This window comes from Ornithorhynchus anatinus, chromosome 4, assembly GCF_004115215.2.
Source record: "Ornithorhynchus anatinus isolate Pmale09 chromosome 4, mOrnAna1.pri.v4, whole genome shotgun sequence".
NCBI lineage: Eukaryota > Metazoa > Chordata > Mammalia > Monotremata > Ornithorhynchidae > Ornithorhynchus > Ornithorhynchus anatinus.
In genome coordinates, this window is record NC_041731.1 from 78410387 (window position 1) to 78431316 (window position 20930).

Below are 20930 nucleotides of genomic sequence, written 5' to 3' on the forward strand. Positions count from 1 at the left end.
GGTTTTCTGCCTCTAATTTGGGGTGAAGGAGCTGGCTTTCTCGAAAGCTTTAGGGCTCCCCGCCGGGGAGGGCAATGACTGATGAAAGTCATGAGAATGAGGTGTCGGGATTTGGCTTTCTCACATCTCTGACCTGTTTCTTTTCTTCCCTTTCAGTTAAAGACATAGAGAAGAAGAAGGATCCCAGCAAGCCTAAGGTCAAGACCTCAGAAAAGACCAACGGGAGCAGGCCAACACACCCTGCAGCAGGTCAGATCCCGTTCGGTCACTCTCTTTGCTCGGGGCCCCCAGGTTTGATCATTCCCACACGCAACCCCCTCAGTGGTCCACTGCAGTGGTCCACGCTGAGAAGCAGTGTGGTGTAGTGGATAGAGCACGGACCTGGGAGCCAGAAGGATGTGGGTTCTCATCCTATCTCGGCCACCCGTCTGCCGTGTGACCTCGGGCAAGTCATTGCACAGCTCTGTGCCTCGGTTACCTCATCTGTAAAATGCAGATTAGGACTGGGAGCACCACGTGGGACAGTGTTCAACCTGATAACCTTGTATCTAGCCTAGTGCTCAGAACAGTGCTTGGCACAGAATAAGTGCTTAACAAATAGCATTATTATTACCGTATAATAGCAATAATAACAATAGTGATATTTAAGTGCTTACTCTGTGCCAAGCACTGCATTACAAGCTCCAGGGTAAATGTAAGATAATCAAGTTGGACCTAGTCCCTATCCCATTCAGGGCTCGCCGTCTATGTAGGAGGGAAAACAGCTACTGAATCCCCATTTTACAGATGAGGAAACGGAGGCACAGAGAAGTGAACTGACTTGGCCAGACAAATAGTGGAGCTGGGATTAGAACTCGGACCCTCCGGTTTCCAGGCCCTTGTTCTACCCACTGGATCAGGCTGCTTTCCCAGAATGGACATCGGCCTTTGAATTCTCCCAAATGCCCAGGCGTAGAGTAGGCACCCGGGACAGTGCCTTGAGCACAATAGGTGCTCATTAAAAATTGATGATTTTTGATGGCGTCGACTTGCTCCACCAGTTGCACGCTAGCCCATAGCTAGCGGGAGGTAGTGATAGAGTGGGACCGAGAGCCAGGTTCAAATCCCAGCTCTGCCACTGCCTCGCTGTGTGACCTTGGACGAAGTCACTTAATCTCTCTGGATCTCGGTTTCCTCACCTGTAAAATGGGGATAAAATGCCCGCTCTCCTTGCCTCTTAGATCGCAAGCCCTGTGTGGGGCAGAGAACTACGTCTGAGCTGATTATCTCATCTCTTTCCCCAGTGTTTGGCACAATGCTTGGTGTCAAGTAAGCACTTAATACATGCAGATACTATTGTTTTTATGTTAAGGATTCAGGGCTTGGTTCAAAAATGTTTATTTTGGGGCTTTGATCATTAGAAAGATTCCCTTCTCATGCTGGGAGCTTGGAGAGAGGGAGAATGTTTGAATCGGTAGAAACAAATTAGGAATTGTATGTCTTTGAAGCTGGCGTTGTTTGGTGTATCATTTTGAAGTTGTGGCAGAGGGCTTGTGGTGTGCTCAGAGGCATAAAGCCACAATGGGGTTGTTACTAGCCCAAACTGGGCTTTTTCTGTTTCTTCCTACCTGGGCCTCCACTCTGCTCCTGGCTCTAGTGGCCTGGGTTCACCCGCTGTTTAGAGGCGACAAGGTGCTGTCAGAATGTATCTCCCTTGAGAGGCCAAGAATGCAAGAGTTTCTCAGCTGTGTAGGGGCGGTTGTATTCTTCAAGTGATTTCTGGATCCCTTTAGAGAAGTAGGGGTGGCCTAACGTACAGAGCACGAGCTTGGGTGTCGGAAGGACCTGGGTTCTAATCCCAGTTCCACCACCTTTCTACTAATGCGTGATTGTGGGTGAGTCGCTTTGCTGCTCTGGGCCTCAGTTCCCTCTTCTGTAAAATGGGGATTAAGGCTGGGAGCCCCAAGTGGGGACGTGGACTGTGTCCAACCTGATTTGCTTGTATCCACCCCAGAACTTAATACAGTGCACGTCAACATGGTAAGTGCTTAACAAATATCCCAGTTATTATTATTACTATTATTAGCTCTAGTCTCTCCCCTATGTGGGATTACCCCCCCACCCACCAACCCTCTCCCCTACTTTCCCATCCTTCCCTGCAGTATCCTCAGAAGAGATCTCCTCCCTCCTCGCAAGTGCCACCCCCTCCACCTGTCCTTCGGACCCCATTCCCGCTCACCTTATAAAAACCATCGCCCCTTCTCTCCTCCCCTCCTGAACTTCTATCTTCAACCACTCACTCTCCAATGGCTTCTTGCCCTCTGCCTTCAAACATGCCCACGTCTCCCCCATCCTAAAAAAACCCTCTCTCGACCCCACTTCCCCTTCCGGTTATCGTCCTGTCTCCCTCCTACCCTTCCTTCCCAAACTCCTAGAATGAGTCATCTACACTCGCTGCCTTGAATTCCTCAACTTCAACTCTCTTCTGGACCCCCTCCGATCTGGCTTCCGTCCCCTCCACTCTACCGAGACCGCTCTCTCAAAGGTCACGCGTAACCTTCTTCTTGCCAAATCCAATGGCTGCTGTTCTATCCTAATCCTCCTCGACCTCTCAGCTGCCTTTGACACTGTTGACTATTCCCTTCTCCTCCACACCTTATGTCATCTTGGCTTCACAGACTCCGTCCTCTCCCGGTTCTCCTCTTATCTCTCTGGACGCTCATTCTCGGTCTCCTTCGCGGGCTCCTCCTCCCATCCTCTAACTGTTGGGGTTCCTCAGGGGTCAGTGCTTGGCCCTCTTCTGTTCTCCATATACACTCACTCCCTTGGTGAACTCATTCACTCCCATGGCTTCTACTATCATCTCTATGCAGATGACACCCAGATCTACATCTCCTTCCCTGTTCTCTCCCCCTCCCTTCGGGCTCGTATCTCCTCCTACCTCCAGGACGTCTCCACCTGCATGTCTTCCCACCACCTAAAACTCAACATGTCCAAAACTGAGCTCCTTATCTTCCCTCTCAAGCCCTGTCCTCTTCCTGACTTCCCTATTCATTCATTCGATAGTATTTATTGAGCGCTTACTATGTGCAGAGCACTGTACTAAGCGCTTGGAATGAGCAAGTCGGCAACAGATAGAGACAGTCCCTGCCGTTTGACGGGCTTACGGTCTAATCGGGGGAGACGGACAGACGAGAACAATGGTAATAAATAGAGTCGAGGGGAAGAATATCTCGTAAAAACAATGGCAACTAAATAGAATCGAGGCTATGTACATTTCATTAACAAAATAAATAGGGTAATGAAAATATATACAGTTGAGCAGACGAGTACAGTGCTGAGGGGATGGCAAGGGGGAGGAGCAGAGGGAAATGGGGGGAAAAGAGGGTTAAGCTGCGGAGAGGTGAAGAGGGGGTGGTAGAGGGAGAAGGGGAGCTCAGTCTGGGAAGGCCTCTTGGAGGAGGTGAGTTTTAAGTAGGGTTTCGAAGAGGGTAAGAGAATCAGTTTGGCGGAGGTGAGGAGGGAGGGCGTTCCGGGACCGCGGGAGGACGCGGCCCGGGGGTCGTCGGCGGGACGGGCGAGACCGGGGGACGGCGAGGAGGTTGGGCGGCGGAGGAGAGGAGCGTGCGGGGTGGGCGGTGGAAAGAGAGAAGGGAGGAGAGGGAGGAAGGGGCAAGGTGATGTGGAGCCTCGAAGCCTAGAGTGAGGAGTTTTTGTTTGGAGCGGAGGTCGATAGGCAACCACTGGAGTTGTTTAAGAAGGGGAGTGACATGCCCAGATCGTTTCTGCAGGAAGATGAGCCGGGCAGCGGAGTGAAGAATAGACCGGAGCGGGGCGAGAGAGGAGGAAGGGAGGTCAGAGAGAAGGCTGACACAGTAGTCTAGCCGGGATATAACGAGAGCCCGTAATAGTAAGGTAGCCGTTTGGGTGGAGAGGAAAGGGCTGATCTCGGCGAGGTCTCGGTGACGGATAGGATGCGTGGGGTGAACGAGAGAGACGAGTCAAGGTTGACACCGAGATCGCGGGCCCGAGAGACGGGAAGGATGGTCGTGCCATCCACGGTGATAGGGAAGCCTGGGAGAGGACCGGGTTTGGGAGGGAAGATGAGGAGCTCAGTCTCGCTCATGTTGAGTTTTAGGTGGCGGGCCGACATCCAGGTGGAGACATACTGGAGGTGGGAGGAGATGCGAGCCTGAAGGGAGGGGGAGAGGACAGGGGCAGAGATGTAGATCTGCGTAGAGATGGTAGTCAAAGCCGTGAGAGCGAATGAGTTCACCGAGGGAGTGAGTGTAAATGGAGAACAGAAGAGGGACAAGAACTGACCCTTGAGGAACTCCTATCACTGTGGATGGTACGACCATCCTTCCCATCTCTCAAGCCCACAACCTTGGTGTCATCCTTGACTCGGGTCTCGTTCACCCCACACATCCAATCCATCACCAATGCCTGCCGGTCTCTCCTTTACAATACCGCCAAGATCCGCCCTTTCCTCTCCACCCAAATGGCTATCTTACTGGTACAAGCTCTCATAATATCCCGGCTGGATTATTGTCAGCCTTCTCTCTGATCTCCCTTCCTCCCGTCTTCTCCGCTCCAGTCTATTCTTCATTCCTCTGCCCGGCTCATCTTCCTGCAGAAACGCCCTGGGCATGTCACTCCCCTCCTTAAAATCCTCCAGTGGTTGCCCATCAACCTCCGCACGAAACAAAAACTTCTCACTCTGGGCTTCAAGGCTGTCCATCACCTTGCCCCTTCCTACCTCTCCTCCCTTCTCTTTCTACTGCCCACCCTGCACACTCCGGTCCTCTGCCACTCACCTTCTCTCCGTCCCCCATTCACTCCTATCCCGCCGTCGACCTCTGGCCCACGTCCTCCCGCTGTCCCGGAATGCCCTCCTTCCTCACATCTGCCAAACTAACTCTCTTCCCCTCTTCAAAGCCCTACTGAGAACTCACCTCTTCCAAGAGGCCTTCCCAGACTGAGCTTCCCCTTTTCCCTCTCCTCCCCCTTTGCCCCCTCCCCCTTCCCCTCTTCACCTCCCCTCAGCTAAGCCCCTTTTCCCCCCTTTCCCTCTGCTCCTCCCCCTCTCCCTTCCCCTCCCCTCAGCACTGTGCTCATTTGTATATATTTTTATTACTCTATTTATTTTGTTAATGAGATGTACATCCCCTTGATTCTACTTATCGTGATTAAGTTGTCTTGTTTTTGTCTGTCCGTCTCCCCCAATTAGACTGTAAGCCCATCAATGGGCAGAGATTGTCTCTATCTGTTGCCGAATTGTACATTCCAAGCTCTTAGTACAGTGCTCTGCACATAGTAAGAGCTCAGTAAATACTGTTGAATGAATGAATCAATTACCATCAGGTTCTTCCCCTCATTCTAAAAGTTCTCCCCAGGGACACGTTGCCACTTGTCTCCTGTGTGACTTTGGGCAAGTCATTCAAATTCTCTGTGCCTCAGTTGCCTCATCAGCCAAGAGAGGATTAAGACTGTGAGCCTTATGTGGGACAGGGACTGTGTCCAACCCGATTAACTTGTCTACCCCAGGGCTTAGAATAGTGCTTGGCACATAGTAAGTGCTTAACAAGTATTATAATTATTATTAGTATTATTAAATGTGTTATCCTGGGGGAGAGCAGTTTTAATACGGTGCTTAGCACAGTGCCTGGCCCATAGTAAGTGCTTAACAAATACTATAAAAAGAAATAGTCCCTGCACCCCTATTGCTGCTTTCACCCTTTGCCTTTGGAGAAATACTTTGGGTTGAATCAAAGAGGGCCAAAACGCTAGTGAAACATGCCCATCCTAGGCTTGGCTGTAGGGAGTTTTCAGAAAAAGCTTTCCCTCCCCATCCCACGGCACCCCAATTCCCAGGGTCTCCCGGACACCCGGAGCTTCTCTCCCAGTCCGACTGCCAGCAGACATCGAGATCTGGGATCTCAATATTGTTTACCGGTTTCTTCATTCTGCAACAATGAAAGCAATTCTAATTCAAACCGCCTTTCCCTAGATCTAATACTTTCCCCTCCAGGACCCGCTGTAATTTCCTGGAGATGTCCCTGGGCTCACACTCCTCTGGTCCTTCCCCCTCTTCTCTCAGGGTGTCTCAAGTTCCAGTCTCAACCTTTCCGTCCTTTCTCCTCACTCCTCCGGAGTCCTAGCCACCGGACCCCTGAGCTCTTAGGGTAATACTAATAATTATGATATTTGTTCAACTCTTACTATGTGCCAGGCACCGTACCAAGTGCTGGGATGGATACAAGCAAATTGGGTTGGACACAGTCCGTGTCCCATTTGGGGCTCACAGTCTCAATCCCCAGTTTACAGATGAAGTAATTGAGACCCAGAGAAGTGAAGTGACTTACCCAAGGTCACGCAACAGACAAGTGGAGGAACTGGGATTAGAAGCTATGACCTTCTGACTCCCAGGCCTGTGCTCTATCCGCTAAGACCCTCACCGGGGATTATTGCCATTCCCTCCCTGTGCCCCGTATAGTCCAGGGTCACAGCATGAGCTCTCCCTGAGTCCTGCTCTGCCAGATACACTGGTCGCTACCTCTAAGATGGCCGACGGTCTCCTCCAACTACCTGGTCCCCCTACATCCCCCTGCAATCCTTCCCTCTGATTGGCCCAGCTAGATATTTATACTTCTCTCAGGAAGGGGCACCATGGAGTGACTCTCCTGATTTCCTCCTCCCTCGTAAGCGTGGAGGCCAGTGGGTCAAATGGGGGAAAAGACTCCTCCACTAGGTGCCATGCTCAGGAACACAATACTGGAAGTCTGCCCGACGTAGGAGCCGGCGTGGCCTGGATGGTGACGCCTGTCCTTTGGCGGTTGAGGCAGGGGGCTGCCCTGTGTATTGTCTGACAGTGCTCCACTCTGGGCCTTCTTTCCAGGGCAGCCAAATCTGAAGGCGATCAGGCACGCAATGCAGCACTTTTCTCACAGTAGGTTCCCAGGACAAGATTCTGCACACAGGGAAGGTGCCCAATTCAGCTCTTCGTGGTGCTCATGGTGGGTGGCCATGTAGAGCCCTCTGCACACGTGGCAGGTTCTCAACAGAGCTTTCTCAACCCAGGTGCTCCAAAACCGATGGATGACCTGATGTTGAGAAGCAGAACGACTATTATAGTCCGTCAATTGTATTTACTGAGCGCTTGCTGTGTGCAGAACACTGCACTAAGAGGTTGGAAGAGTTCAAAACAACAGTAAACAGATGCGTTACCTGCCCACGATGACTTTACAGCCTAGAGGGGGAGACAGACATTAAATAAATAAAATTATAAATATGGACATAAAGTGCTGTGGGGTCGGTGGGGGGATGAATAAAGGGAGAAAGTCGGGGCAACTCAGAAGGGAGTGGGAGAAGCGGAAAAGAGGGCTTAGTCTGGGAAGGCCTCTGAAGGAGATGTGCCTTCATTAAGGCTTTGAAGGGAAGGAGAGTAATAGTGAAAAGAACATAGACCCGGGAAGATGAGGACCTGGTTTCTAAACCTGGCCCCGCCACTCGACTCCTGGTTGACTGTGAGAAAGTCACTTAATATCTTTGGTCCTCAGTTTCCTCTTCTGTTTAAAAAAAAAAAAAAAAAGGGGGCGGGTCAATACTTGTTCTCCTCTTATTTAGACAGCCCTATATGAGATAAAAATGAGAAGCAGTATGGCTTAGTGGAAAGAAGGGAGTCGGAGGCACTGGGTTCTAATCCCGATTCTGCCAATTGTTTGCTATGTTACTTTGGACAAGTCACTTGACTTCTCTGTGCTACTTGTATCATGAGCCCCATGTGAGACAGGGACTGTCCAACCTAATTTTATCCACCCCAGTGCTTAGAATAGTGCTTGACATGTAGTAAGGGCTTGACAAATATAATATTACTACTGTTAATAATAATAATGGACTTGGAGCTGATTATCTAGTACTTTTTTTCCTGTGGTATTCATTACGTGCTTACTATGTGCCCAGCACTCTTCTAAGCGCTGGGATAGATACAAAGCAGATTGGACACAGTTCCTATCCCACATGAAGCTCACAGTCTTAATCCGCATTTTACAAATGAGGGAACTGAGGCACAGAGAAGCCAATTGACTTGCCCAAGGTCACACAGCAGACAAGCGGTGGAGCAGGGATTAGAACCCAGAATCTTCTGGCTCCCAGGCCCATGCTCTATCCACTAGACCGCACTGCTTCTCAGTACTTAGAACATTGTTTTGGCACATAAATGTTTAGAAAATGCCACAGTTATAATTACTGATGTGATAAACGTTTAAATTGTTTTGATAAATTCTCCATATTGACAACATACGATCTAGCCGGTGCTCCGAATAGAAGGGGGTTGTGTTCGTGAAGGAGCCCACGTTCAGGAAAACTGTCACTGTGCTCTTCATTCTTTGACCGACACGGCTGGTGGGCCCCCACCCAGTTCTTCCCAAATCACATCATGCCCTAGCCAAGTGGACACACACTGTCGGAAGAACGTCCTCTGGCTCCTCAGCAGCATCCTACTCAAAACTCAGAGAAAATCTGTATGCTGGGAGGACTGCATATGAAGTCACAACATCAGTGTATGTGGATTTAGAAATTAAATTCCAATAGAAATTTGTTCCAACTATTTTTTTTTTAAATAAAGCACTTGTTAAGCACTTACTATGTGCCAGGCACTGTACAAATGGCTGGGGCAGATACAAGAGAATCAGGTTGGACACAGTCCATGTCCCACATGGAGGTCACAGACTTAATCCCCATTTTATAGATGAGGGAACTGAGGCATAGAGAAGTGAAGTGATTTGCCCAAAGTCACACAGCAGACTGTTCTAATCCCACCTCCATTGTGTGACCTTGGGCAAGTAACATAACATCCCTGTGCCTCGGCTACCTCATCTGTAAAATGGAGATGAAGGCTGTGAGCTCTATTCATTCAATCATATTTACTGAGTGCTTACTGTGGGACATGGACTGTGTCCAACCTGATTACTTTTTATCTACCCCAGCATTTAGAACAGGGCCTGGCACATAGTAAGCACTTAACAAATACCACACAAAAAAGGGAAACAAATGAAATGAAAGCTCCCACAGTGGAGTGTAAATGGTGCTACTTAGACTGGGAGCTCCATGCGTCCACCCTGATTAATGTGTCTCTACTTTGGGCAAGTCACGTAACTTCTCTGTGCCTCAGTTACCTCATCTGTAAAATGGAGATTAAGACTGTGAGCCTCAAGCAGGGCAACCAGATTACTCTGTATCTACCCCAGTGCTTAAAACACTGCCTAGCACATAATAAGCACTTAACAGATACCAACATTATTATTATTACTTTATAATAAGCTAATCAGAGTGGATACAGGCCAATTCCCACCTGGTGCTCACAGTCTTAATCCCCATTTTATTCATTCATTCAATAGCAGCGTGGCTCAGTGGTAAGAGCACGGGCTTTGGAGTCAGAGGTCATGGGTTCAAATCCCTGCTCGGCCACTTGTCAGCTGTGTGACTGTGGGCAAGTCACTTAACTTCTCGGTGCCTCAGTTACCTCATCTGTAAAATGGGGATTAAGACCGTGAGCCCCACGTGGGACAACCTGATTCCCCTGTGTCTTCCCCAGCACTTAGAACAGTGCTCGGCACATAGTAAGTGCTTAACAAATACCAACATTATTATTATTAGTAGTAGTATTTATTGAGCGCTTACTATGTGCAGAGCACTATACTAAGTGCTTGGAATGTACAATTCGGCAACAGATAGAGACGATCCCTGCCCATTGACGGGTTTACAGTTTAATCGGGGGAGAGAAATGAGGCCCAGAGAAATGAAGTGACTCGCCCAAGGTCACCCAGCAGACAGGTGGCGGAGCCGAGATTAGAACCAGGTCCTTCTGACTCAGGCCACGTTCTCCCCAAGAGGCCTCGCCGCTTCTTCTTCTTCTTATCCGTGGACTAAAGACGGCGCTTCTCCTGTTTGTGGTTTGCAGAGAATCAGTTCATCTGTAGGTCCCCCGCCATCGCCGATATCGTGATACTAATCGACGGGTCGTGGAGCATCGGGAGATTCAACTTCAGGCTGGTTCGGCTCTTCCTGGAAAACCTGGTGACAGCATTCGACGTGGGAGCCAACAAAACCAGAATAGGTAAGGCTGGGGCACGAGGGAGGCAGCGTGGTCTAAAGCCTGGGCCCTCGGAGTCGGAGGACTTGGGTTCTAATCCTGGCTCTGCCACGTGTCTGCTGCGTGACCTTGGGCAAGCCACTTCACTTCTCCGGGTCTCAGGTCATCTGTAAAAATGGGGATTTTTTTTTTTTGGTATTTGTTAAGCGCTTACTATGTGCAGAGCACTGTTCTAAGCGCTGGGGTAGACACAGGGGAATCAGGTTGTCCCACGTGGGGCTCACAGTGTTAATCCCCATTTTACAGATGAGGGAACTGAGGCACAGAGAAGTTAAGTGACTTGCCCACAGTCACACAGCTGACAAGTGGCAGAGCTGGGATTCGAACCCATGATCTCTGACTCCAAAACCTGTGCTCTTTCCGCTCAGCCACGCTGCTTCTCTAATTAAGACTGGGAGCTCCATCTGGGATGGAGACTGTGTCCAGCTTGATTACCTCGTATCTACCCCAATGTATAAAATAGCACTTGGCATATAATAAACGCTTAACAAATACCACAGTTATTCGGGGAGCGTCGATCGTCGGGTTTTCGGAGGAACGTCGGAAGCTTCGACTGGTCGTCCCGCTTGTTTTCCTGGGACCGCTGAGACCCCTTGGTGAATGAAGCGCCTTCGGAAAGCGCGTCTCCATTTCCTCCAGGGCGTGAAACTCAAATGCAGAAAAACAAGACATTGGATGGGTTTGCTCATATTTGCACGATGACGGTTAAACCATTTCTCCTGAAAGCATTGATCTCTGAGGTTGCCGGACCCGGTCAGAGCCCCCGTGAAAATTGGATGACGTTCCTCAGACGAGGAGAACTTTGCCAAATTCATACAAGCCAAGAAGTGTACGAGCCCTTAGGAAAATACGAACAATTTATTGGTTTTCTTATTTAAGGGCTTGTGGTTAAGCTTTTTCTTAAAACAGATACCCTCAAAAACGGAAAAAAATACCTTCTAGTTATCTCCCTTAGAACAGGAATTTAAATGATATTCCCAGGGTTTTAATTGCTCGTCCTCCCCTCCCATTGAAAGAGACTCAAAAATGATTAGCATTTTCCTGTACATGCGTGAGTCTGCCGAGTTCCAGAATTTGACCCCAAGGAATCAATTTAAAGAGAAAACAGACGGCTCTTCAGAGCTTCAGCAGAATTCGTGTCTCCAGTAGGGCGGTGCTGGGCGTTGCTGTACACGTGGCGTAAACCTTCTCTCCCGCCTGACCCCCCACATCCCACTCCGGCCCTTTCCTCCACTATTTCCCATCTGAACAGAACTGGGGACAGAAAAGGAGGGGAAAAAGAGGGACCTCTTAGACCCTGTTCCCTTCCTCCCGTGTCACGCTCCCGGCTGAGGAGCAATGGTCGTGCCGGGCTGGTGGGGGAGGGGGCTGTCACCTTTTCCTTCCACTAAGCAGCAAGGCTCAGTGGTTAGAGCACAGGCCTGAGAGTCAGAAGGACCTGGTTCTGTTCATTCAATCATGTTGATTGAGAGCACTTATTAAGTGCTTGAGAGACTTCTAATCCTACCTCCACCACATGTCTGCTATGTGACCTTGGGCATTACCACTTCACTGGGTCTCAGTTCCCCCTTTTGTAAAGTGGAGATCAAGTATGAGTCTCGTGTCCGTCCTGGTTAACCTGTATCTGTCCCCAGAGTTTACAACAGTGCTTGGCACATAGTAAGCACTTGAGAATTACCATTATTGTTGTTATTAGCACCTCCTGGAGGTACCTCTTCCTCCTTCCTCCTTTCCTCATCTCCTCCCCAGAGACAGGGCTTGGGAGCAAGGCCCAGACAAGTCCATCCAGTGCCCACCCTGGTGCTGTGGCCATAATCCACCCCCTTCGAAGCCTTATTAAGGCCCATCTCCTCCAAGAGGCTTCTCTGACCAAGCCCTCCTTTCCTCTTCTCCCTCTCCCTTCTGTGTCACCCTGACTTGCTCCCTTTATTCATCCCCCCTCTCATCCCCTCAGCACTTATGTACATATCTGTCATGTATTAATATTAATCTCTGTCTCCCTGTCTAGACTGTAAGCTCACTGTGGGCACGGAATGTGTCTGTTCATCGTTTGACTCTCCCAAGTGTTCTCCGCTCAGTAAATACGACTGAGTGAATGAAGAACTGTGGGTCCCTAGCCAGCCCTCCATATACCGATCCCTATTTTTCTCTAGGCCTTGCCCAGTTCAGCGGGGACCCCCGGATCGAATGGCACCTGAACAGCTACAGCACCAAGGAGGAAGTGATCGACGCGGTGCGGAACCTGCCGTACAAGGGCGGAAACACGCTAACAGGTATCCCCGGCCCCGGGGCCCACCGGCCGGGTCCGCGGAGGGGCCAGAATCCTCTCTTATGCGTCCTCCATCCCCCACGGACCGGCCCTTCTGAAGGGGCCAGCTTGACCCAGGACCACTCCTTCCCTGTACACTGAACTCTTCACCATCTTTCAACCCCTATATTCAGACTATTGCCAAATCCTGTTAGTTTTCCCTCACACTATTTCCAGAATCAGGACCCTCCTCTCTAGCCAAACACCACCAACGCTGGTCCAGGCACTTGTTATATCCCGCCTTGACTAATGCGTCAGCCTCCTCTCTGACCTTCCTGACGCCAGCCTCCATTCCCCCCAGTTCATATTTCACACTTCTGCTCTGATTATTTAATACATTGTTTTGTTCAAGTCTCCCTACTCCTCATCCTCCAATGGTTTCCCATTCCCCTCCACCTCAAGCATTGACTTTAAGGCACTCAAACAGTTCTCTCCTTCCTAATTATCCTCACTCCTCTTTCACTACATCCCAGCTGATGCGTTTTGCTCCACTCAAGCTAAGCTTCTTTCCAGGCTGTGCTTTCTTTTCTTTTCCACTGATCTTTTGCTCACACCTTCTCTTCTGCTTGGAACTCCCTCTCCATTTATTTCCAAAAGACCTCTGCTCTTTCATCAAAGTTTTCTGAGGTGGATCTCCTATGGAAGGCCTTCCCTGACTCATCACCCCTTCCTATATTCCTCACAACTGTGTCTCCAACCCTCCGCATCACCATGTGTGCTTCTGTCAGCACAATCCCTTTCCCAATTCTGTAGCACTTGCTTTGCTTATATGCCTCTGTAGTGTTTCTTCCTATCTGTAGTTTAGTGTCTATCTCCTCCATTAGCTTGTAATTCCCTTGAGGGCAGTGAGTAATCAGATCTATTAACTCCGTTGTATTCTCCCAGCCTTAGTATAGTGTTCTGTACCCAGTAAGCATTCAATAAATACTACTGATTTATTTGATTATTGAGATAATTACAGAGGTCCTGTGAATGGGAGTGGGGAACGGATGCTGGGAGAATTTTCATTAGCAGAGTGGGAAAAGATTATTTCAGCATGAGTCACGGAACGTTCCTTCGGAGAGATTATCCTGGGTGGAGACCAGTCAACTCAAAGAATGTCCACCAAATGGTTATAAAATCATTTTGTGGATTTTTTTTCTCCACAATGTTCTATTAGGAGAGGTAGAAGATCATGGCTGCATCACAGAACATTTCTCAGTAAGCTGTTGCTTCTGTTGGTATAATTTTCGAAAAGCACTGTGGCCTACAGGAAAGAGCGTGAGCCTGGGAGTCAGAGGACCTGGGTTCTAATCCCGGCTCCACCACTTGTCTGCTGCGTGACCCTGGGCAAGTCACTTCACTTCTCTGTGCCTCAGTTCCCTCATCTGCAAAGTGGGGATTCAATACTTGTTCTCCTTCCTATGCAGTCAGTCCCAAGGGGGACCCGAGTATCTTGTCTCTACCCCAGTGCTTAGTATAGGGTTTGACACATAGTAAGAGCTTCTTAACTAATACCACAAGTATTTTGCCAGTCATCCCGATTGCCAGGAACACTAGCAATGAGGTCCTTCTAGCTGAGGCACCCAGGGCACAGTGGAACTGCAGCGAAGTGCGGAAGGCACCTGCTTGAAGCAAAAAATCATTGCTTAAGCATAAGGTTCCGTGCTCTTGTCCTCCAGTCTCCTCCCTAGAGTGGCTCGTCACAGCGGGCTGAGAGAATATTCATTCATTCAATTCAATAGTATTTATTGAGCGCTTACTATGTGCAGAGCACTGTACTAAGCGCTTGGGATGAACAAGTCGCCAACAGATAGAGACGGTCCCTGCCGTTTGACGGGCTTACGGTCTAATCGGGGGAGACGGACAGACGAGAACAATGGCAATAAAATCACAAGAGTGAAACAGACACAGCAGTGTGGCTCGTAGAAAGAGGAAGGGCTTGGGAGTCAGAAGACCTGGGTTCTAGTCAATTCTGCCACTTGTCTTCTGTGTGACCTTAGACAAATCACTTAACTTCTCTGTGACTCAGTTACCTCATATGTAAAATGGGGATTAAAAACTGTACACCCAGTGGGAGACGAGGACTGAGTCTAACTTGATTGTCTTGTATCTACCTCAGCACTTAACACAGCACCCGGCACACAGTAAACCCTTAATAAATACCATTTAAAAAAACAAATGGAAGCAGAGGGCCAGTTATCTGCACAACCAACTCAACCCTCTCTGGGCACATGCCCCAAAATTGCTATGAGCCTCCAAGTAGGCACTTTTAGGGTGAGCTTCGTCAGGTCATCCCAAGGACACCAGTTCTGTTCTCACCCTTGACTACACATACGTAACTCTACTTCCTGTTCCATCCCTTTTCTCCAAGCCCAGTTTCTCGTTGTGCTTAGGAGGTGCCCCTCTAGGGCACAGACTGAGCCCTTTATAAATGCCAATCCCTCAAATCATTCAGTTTTTTTTTTTTTCATTATTTTGATTTTTTTTGCCATTCTGTAACAGCCTTTCCAGCGTTTGAGAAGATTGGGGAGCTTTTAAAAATAAGGATCGTTACTAGAAAATCAATCCGTGAGCATGGTCCTGGGCCCCTATGGGGTACAGAGTGCAGTCTTGGACACCTAAAGGGTGTAAAGCACTGCCTTGGGCATCTCTGGGGTGCAGAGCGCCGTCTTGGGTGCCTACAAGGTGCAGGGCACTGTCTTGGATGCCTATTGGGTGCAGAGCACTGTCCTGGGCCCCTATAGAGTACAGATGACTGTCTTGAGCAGAGCATTCATTCAATAGTATTGAGCGCTTACTATGTGCAGAGCACTGTACCGAGGGCTTGGAATGTACAGAGGGAAAGTCCCTGCCCTTTGACGGGCTTACTGTCTAATCCTAGAGAACGGCTGTGGGCGGAGAACTGAACTAAATGTTCTTATTGCTCATCGTAGGCATTAAATATATCATTTTTCCTGTCCTGTGTTTTGCGTTTGTGTTTCTATTGCTGTATCCTTCTTCATATATCCGTCGCCTAATCCCTCTCCCTTCCCTTTCTTCTCAGACCGTGAGTCCTTCGAGGGCCGGGGACTGCCTCTAATTTTCAGTCGTGTAGTATTTTCCTAACCCTCGGTGCCCTGCTTAATAAATTCATTCAATCGTATTTACTGAGCGCTCACTATGTGCAGAGCACTTTACTAAGCGCTTGGAATGTACAATTCGGCAACAGATAGAGACAATCCCTGCCCAGTAATGGGCTCACAGTGGCCTAGTGGAAAGAGCCTGGGCTTCAGAGTCAGAGGTCATGGGTTCGACTCCTGGCTCTGCCACTTGTCAGCTGTGTGACTGTGGGCAAGTCATTTAATTTCTCTGTGCCTCAGTTCCCTCATCTGTAAAATGGGGATTAAGACTGTGAGCCTCACGTGGGACAACCTGATTACCCTGTATCTACCCCAGCGCCTAGAACAGTGCTCGGCACGTAGTAAGCGCTTAACAAATACCAACATTATAGAGAAGCAGCGTGGCTCAGTGGAAAGAGCACGGGCTTTGGAGTCAGAGGTCATGGGTTCGAATCCCGGCTCGGCCACTTGTCAGCTGGGTGACTTTGGGCAAGTCACTTCACTTCTCGGTGCCTCAGTTACCTCATCTGTAAAATGGGGATTAAGACTGTGAGCCCCACGTGGGACAACCTGATTCCCCTGTGTCTACCCCAGCGCTTAGAACAGTGCTCGGCACATAGTAAGCGCTTAACAAATGCCAACATTAAACGACTGCCATTACTACTCTTACTATCAACTAGTCCACTTGAGGCTATAAAAAAAAAAAAATGAAGTTTTAGTAAGATCACCTTTTCCTTTTTTCTTTTTCAGGACTTGCTTTAACGTACATTTTTGAAAATAGCTTCAAGTCAGAAGCCGGAGCCAGGTCTGGGGTATCCAAAATCGGTATTTTGATCACAGATGGAAAATCCCAAGATGATGTCATTCCACCAGCTAGAAAGCTACGGGATACGGGTGTTGAACTTTTCGCTATCGGTATGTAATCTTTTACTGTCAATCAATCCAGGTATTAGAGAAGCAGCATGGCTCAGTGGAAAGAGCCCGGGCTTGGGAGTCAGAGGTCATGGGTTTGAATCCCGGCTCGGCCATTTGTCAGCTGTGTGACTGTGGGCAAGTCACTTCACTTCTCTGTGCCTCAGTTACCTCATCTGTAAAATGAGGATTAACTGTGAGCCTCGCGTGGGACAACCTGATGATCCTGTATCTCCCCCAGCGCTTAGAACAGCGCTCTGCACATAGTAAGCGCTTGACAGATACCGACATTATTATTATTTATTGAGCACTTACTGTGGAAAGAGCACTGTACTAACCACTAGGGAGAGTACAAAATTATATAGAGGCTGGATCTCTGCTCACAAGAAGCTTATGGTTCAGAGAGGGACAGGGTTATTAAAATAAATTAAGAGAATCAGCAGAGTATAACGATCCGTACATAATTGCTATAGGCCCGGGGGTGGGGTGAATATCAAAGTGCTTAAGGGGTACCCACCCAAGAGCATAGATTACACCAAAGGGACCGTAAATAGGGTGGGGGGATTTGGGGTGACTCAGTGAGCGCCTCTTGGAGGAGATTCGATTTAAGGCTTTGAAGGTGGGGAGAGCGGCAACCTGTTGGATGTGAAGGGAGAAGGAGTTTCTAGGGCAGAGGGAGAATGTGGGCAAGGGGATGATGGCAAAATAGATGAGATCGAAGTAGAGTGAGTACATCGGTGTTAGAGGAGTGAAGTGTGCGGGCTGGGTTGCAGTAGATTTTCAAGATGAGGTAGGAGGGGGAGGGATGATTGAATGCCTTAAAGCAGCTGGTAAGGAGTTTCTGTTTGGGAGGGTTTGGAGGTGTGGGGAGACGTGGATTCAGAGCTATTTTGGAGAAATGATTTGAGCAGCGAAGTACGGACTGCAGAGGGGAGGCAGGGAGGTCAGCAATGCTGTAGTCGAGGTGGGATATGGCTCAATGGAAAGAGCCCGGGCTTGGGAGTCCCAGGTCATGGGTTCGACTTCCAGCTCCGCCCCTTGTCAGCTGTGTGACCGTGGGCAAGTCACTTCACTTCTCGGGGCCTCAGTTCCCTCATCTGTAAAATGGGGATGAAGACCGTGAGCCTCGTATGGGACAATCTGATTACCCTGTGTCTACCCCAGCGCTTAGAACAGTGCTCTGCACATAGTAAGCGCTTAACAAATACCAACATTGTTATTATATAAGTGCCTGGATCAGCATAGGAGCAGTTGGGAGGGCGATGGATGGATTCTAGAGATGTTGGGAAGGTAAAACTGACGAGATCTGAAGGCAGACTGAATATGCGGGGTGAACGAGAGAGATGAGTCGACGAGTTCCTGCAGAGCCCAAACGCTGGGACCTTCAGCAGCTTTTCTTAATGCGGATGGCTTCCCATCGATGGAAACTTTTAGCCTTTCCAAATGGCAAAGGCTGCATTCTGGTTAGCACTTAAACAGATGTCAGGCTGCTACACTGAAGCAGCGTGGCACAATGGATAGAGCATGGGCCTGGGAGTCAGGAGGTCATGGGTTCTAATCCTGCCTCCACCACTTGTCTGTGTGACCTTGGGCAAGCCACTTCACTTCTCTGCGCCTCAGACACCTCACCTGAAAAATGGGCATTGAGATGGTGAACCCCACGTGGGACGGAGGCTGTCCAACCTGATTTGCTTGTATCCATCCCAGTGTTTAGCATAGTGTCTGGCACGTAGTAAGTGCTTAACAAATACAATAATAATAGCAATAATAGTAATAATACTGAACCCTGAAGACCAGCAGATTAATAATAATAATAATGTTGGTAATAGTTAAGCGCTTACTATGTGCAGAGCACTGTTCTAAGCGCTGGGGTAGATACAGGGTCATCAGATTGACCCACATGAGGCTCACAGTCTTCATCCCCATTTTACAGATGAGGTAACTGAGGCCCAGAGAAGTGAAGTGATACACAGTCACACAGCTGGCAAAGTGGCAGAGCTGGGATTCAAACCCATGACCTCTGCCTCTCAAGCCCGAGCTCTTTCCACTGAGCCACGCTGCCTCCCACGCTGCATTCCCCCAATGGAATCTTTCTACTTGACTGGTTGACTGCGTGTGTGTGTGTGTACGTGCATGAGTGGGCCAATCTGTGGGCTTGTGGGTGCCCATGGAGGCAGGTAGAACCTCCGTGAAAAGCAGAGTGGCCAGTTGGTTAGAGCACAGCCCTGGGAATCAGAAGGACCTTGGTTCTAATCCTGGCTCTGCCTCTGGCCTTTTGTGTGACCTTGGACAAGTTATTTACCTTCTCTGTGCCTCAGTTACCTCATCTGTAAAATGGTGATGAAGATGGTGAACTCCATGAGGGACGTGGACTGTGTCCAACCTGATTAGCTTGCATCTACCCTAGAGCTTAATACAGGGTCTGGCACTTAGTAAGCATTTAAAGAATACATAAAAAAAACACCAACCTATACCACCTTAGGGATTGATAGGGGTTGAATTTCTTAGGGTTTGAAATTGTTACTTACAATATGCGCTCTGCTCTGAAATGAAAAGTTGGCACTGTTGCCCAAACACTGGGCTTTCGTCCACGTCAGTGTCAAACCAATGCCCAGCCCACTGAGCATTTATAAAGATCCCCTTCGCCAGGTTGCGGTGTTGCTCTTCAAGGTGCCTGGTGCTCTCTTCTATTCCGCATTGCTTTTCACACCTACCATCACCAGTTTGCGGGAAAGCTAAATAAGAATTTGTCAAGGACTTTCGATTCATTCATTCAATAATATTTATTGAGCGCTTACTATGTGCAGAGCACCGTACTAAGCGCTTGGAATGTACAAATATGCCACAGATAGAGACAGTCCCTGCCGTTTGACAGGCTTACAGTCTAATCGGGGGAGATAGACAAGAACAATGGCGATAAATAGAATCAAGGGGAAGAACATCTCATTAAAACACTAGCACATAAATAGAATCAAGGTGATGTATATCTCATTAACAAAATAAATAGGGTGATGAAGATGTATACAGTTGAGCGGACGAGTAAAGTGCTGAGGGGATGGGACGGGAGAGAGGGAGGAGCAGAGGGAAAGGGGGGAGAAGAGGGTTTAGTTGTGGAGAGGTGAAGGGAGGGTAGAGGGAGCAGAGGGAAAAGGGGAGCTTAGTCTGGGAAGGCCTCTTGGAAGAGGTGAGCTTTAAGGACTTTCAGATTTGACTATAAAAGCAAAGGTTCTCATGAGTTCTGCCAGCTCCCACTGTGACAGTATTGTTTAAAATGCAAAAGAAAACAACATTTTTAGAAATAATCTACTAAAGACCTTTGTTCATAGTTGAGAGCACAAAAGAAAAGTCAAAATAACGAAGAGTGCAGTGAGGTTTAAGTTTTCATTTTGGTTTCTCATGCTACCTAATTCTTTTATGGCTGGTTTACCCTTTGTATCCACTGAACGATCCTTAGTAGTAACTTCAATCTTTGGAAGCTAAATTCTTGAAATTGGTCGTGCTTGGATTTGTTACATATAATTCAGGCCCGTGCCTACATTTCAAAAAACCAAGTATTTTATTTGGAGGAGGAGAAGCGTTGTCTACATTTTCGGTGCCGATTTTGTTAAAACACTTAATTTGTCCATAACCACTCAGCCTCGATGAACGTGAATTTCACCGGACTGTCATCTAATCTCAACTTGATATTGCAGCTAGCATTTAAATCCATTAAAGAAAGTACTTTGTTCTCATTATTCATGCAGAAGAAAATACATGTTCAAAGTGGGAACTGCTAATCTCAAAATGGTTATTAATGATTTGGAATGTTATTAGCAAGTAAAATTGTGCCTCGGGGCTGTAGCTAGATTGGATTGATTTAAGGATCTTTCGTCCTTTTGACTTTGTCATAGAAAGGAGTTGTTTTTGAGTAGTTATAGAGGGACAAGGGTTGATTTGGGACTGTTTCTACCGTTTTTGGTCTTGTTCAACGTGGGGGACACATTTTTAAGCAAAATCCTTTCACTGCATGGGTCTTGGCAGAAATCTCAGTTGAATATAACTGGACTTGACAGAATTAGTCTTTTTAGAAGTTGTTTTACAACCATGGAATGCTAACTGTACTTGGATATATTCCTCTGAAAGTAAGAATTTTTGGTGTCTTTCTGTTGCTTTCAGCAACCAGTTCAAGACCACTTGACAGCACTGAACTAGCTTAGAAGTAAGATCCAGTCATTGTAAAGATCGTTGTTTTGAAGGCGGGAAGTTCAGGGCGAGCTGTATATCACCCACATCATTTTCATTCATTCATTCAATCGCATTTATTGAGTGCTTACTGTGTGCAGAGCACTGTACTGAGCACTTGGAAAGCACAATTTGGCAGCAGATAAACTGCCTGAAATATTCGCTCCCTTTAGTCAACGGTATTTATTGAGCACTTACTGTGTGCAGAGCACTGTGCTAAGCACTTGGGAGAGTACAATATAACAGAGTTGGTAGACACGTTCCCTGCCCACAATGA

At 48.3% G+C, this 20930-nt stretch overlaps 1 protein-coding gene across 2 annotated transcripts in view; it reads left to right on the plus strand.

Annotated features, from left to right (window-relative positions):
• The window catches only part of COL14A1 (collagen type XIV alpha 1 chain), a 190959-nt gene that overhangs the window by 34146 nt on the left and 135883 nt on the right, over positions 1–20930 (plus strand). For both annotated transcript variants that reach the window (XM_029063526.2, XM_029063525.2), the window contains exons 5-8: positions 157–249; positions 9941–10096; positions 12286–12405; positions 16271–16435. In XM_029063526.2, coding sequence (XP_028919359.1) covers positions 157–249; positions 9941–10096; positions 12286–12405; positions 16271–16435 — 534 coding nt within the window. The remainder of the gene's footprint in view (positions 1–156; positions 250–9940; positions 10097–12285; positions 12406–16270; positions 16436–20930) is intronic.